The 1,583-nt window shown below is 45.5% G+C and overlaps 1 protein-coding gene across 1 annotated transcript; it reads left to right on the top strand.

The window, feature by feature from the left end:
* GJB7 (gap junction protein beta 7) lies at nt 1-807 on the top strand. Its single transcript, XM_029224308.1, has one exon. The coding sequence runs from the start codon at nt 1-3 to the stop codon at nt 805-807; it is 807 nt and encodes a 268-aa protein (XP_029080141.1).
* The last annotated feature ends 776 nt before the right edge of the window (nt 808-1,583 follow it).

The following is a 1,583-nucleotide window of genomic DNA, read 5'->3' as shown; positions in this document are numbered from 1 at the left end:
ATGAGTTGGACGTTCCTCAGAGACCTCCTGAGTGGAGTAAATAAATACTCCACTGGGATCGGGCGGATCTGGCTGGCGGTCACGTTCATCTTCCGTTTGCTGGTCTACATGGTGGCGGCAGAGCATGTATGGAAAGATGAGCAGAAAGAGTTTGAGTGCAACGTTAGACAGCCTGGTTGTGAAAATGTGTGTTTTGACTACTTCTTCCCCATCTCCCAGGTCAGACTTTGGGCCTTACAACTGGTCGTAGTCTCCACGCCTTCACTTCTGGTGGTTCTACATGTAGCCTATCGTGAGGGTAGAGAGAAAAGGCACAGGAAGAAACTCTATGTCAGCGCAGGCACCATGGATGGGGGCCTGTGGTACACTTACCTTATCAGCCTCATTGTTAAAACTGGTTTTGAAATTGGCTTCCTGGTTTTATTTTACAAGCTCTATGGTGGCTTTGGTGTTCCCTACTTTATGAAGTGTGATTTGAAGCCTTGTCCCAACACTGTGGACTGCTTCGTCTCCAAACCCACGGAAAAAACGATCTTCATCCTCTTCTTGGTCATTACCTCATGCCTGTGCATTGTGTTGAATTTCACTGAACTGAGTTTTTTGGTCCTCAAGTGTTTTATTAAGTGCTGTCTCCAAAAATACTCTAAAAAACTCAAGTCCTCAATGTGTGAGTGCCATAACCTCAGATATGTTAAATATGGTGAGATGGGGGCCCCTCCCTTGCTCCAGAAGCACCATTTAGACTCAGCCATGAGCACAGCCCAGGGAGGGGAAACAAAGGTACTCTGTGGCACACAAGAGGCTTAAAGCAAACCCTCATCCCTCTGAAGTAGACATAGGCTTCCTTGGAAAATGAAGGGTGTCAGCCTTAATGTCACTTGGGAGGAATTTTTAAATTTTTCAATATGTGCTCAGTTGTATATACTAGACAGAGGTCTCATTGTTTGGTGGTAGGGTTCATCCACATGAACCCTACATGAGTTGTGTTTGAATGGTTAATTGCAACGTAGTCTGAAGAAAGCCAACTAACAGCATTCTTCTAAGTGCTTAGATCTATCAACTGGAAAATATAAAAAGTGACACTTCTTTCGAACGTGGTGGCCTCCAAACAACAATTGAGGCACTGGCAATCCTTCCAAATGGCAGCCAACGCTCCACTCACTCAGCCCTACTCAAACTTTGTAGAGAAAGCCTGTGATGAGGGTGGGGGTAGCAGCTAACCAGGGGCACACAGAAGCACATTCAGTGAGGGAGTTCAGCCTGGGGAAAACTCCACAGAGCCCAGGACGCTTTGCAGTTTAGGTGTCCCTGGATATAAGTGGACTAGGGGAAAGGGAAGAAAGCCATCATTTACTGGCCTCCAGCTTAAATACAAATGTTACTGGGAGATAATTCCACTTAAGCCTGAACTAGCAGACATTTGCAAGGGTCATTCTAGAGTCATGAGGGAAGGCAGGTCCCACAGAGAGAAGCACATTGGTAGGGAGCAAGGGGAAGACCCAGAAAAAGAATATGCCTACCTGATAGTTACTGAACACTTATCTTTAACCACAGAACAATGAAATACTTTGTAAATTTCCATA

Source organism: Monodon monoceros, unplaced genomic scaffold (genome assembly GCF_005190385.1).
Source record: "Monodon monoceros isolate NGI ecotype Baffin Bay Population unplaced genomic scaffold, NGI_Narwhal_1 Super_Scaffold_15, whole genome shotgun sequence".
In the NCBI taxonomy this organism is placed as follows: Eukaryota; Metazoa; Chordata; class Mammalia; order Artiodactyla; family Monodontidae; genus Monodon; species Monodon monoceros.
The sequence above is the reverse complement of the archived record's forward strand: the minus strand, read 5'-3'. Positions and strand labels throughout refer to the sequence as shown.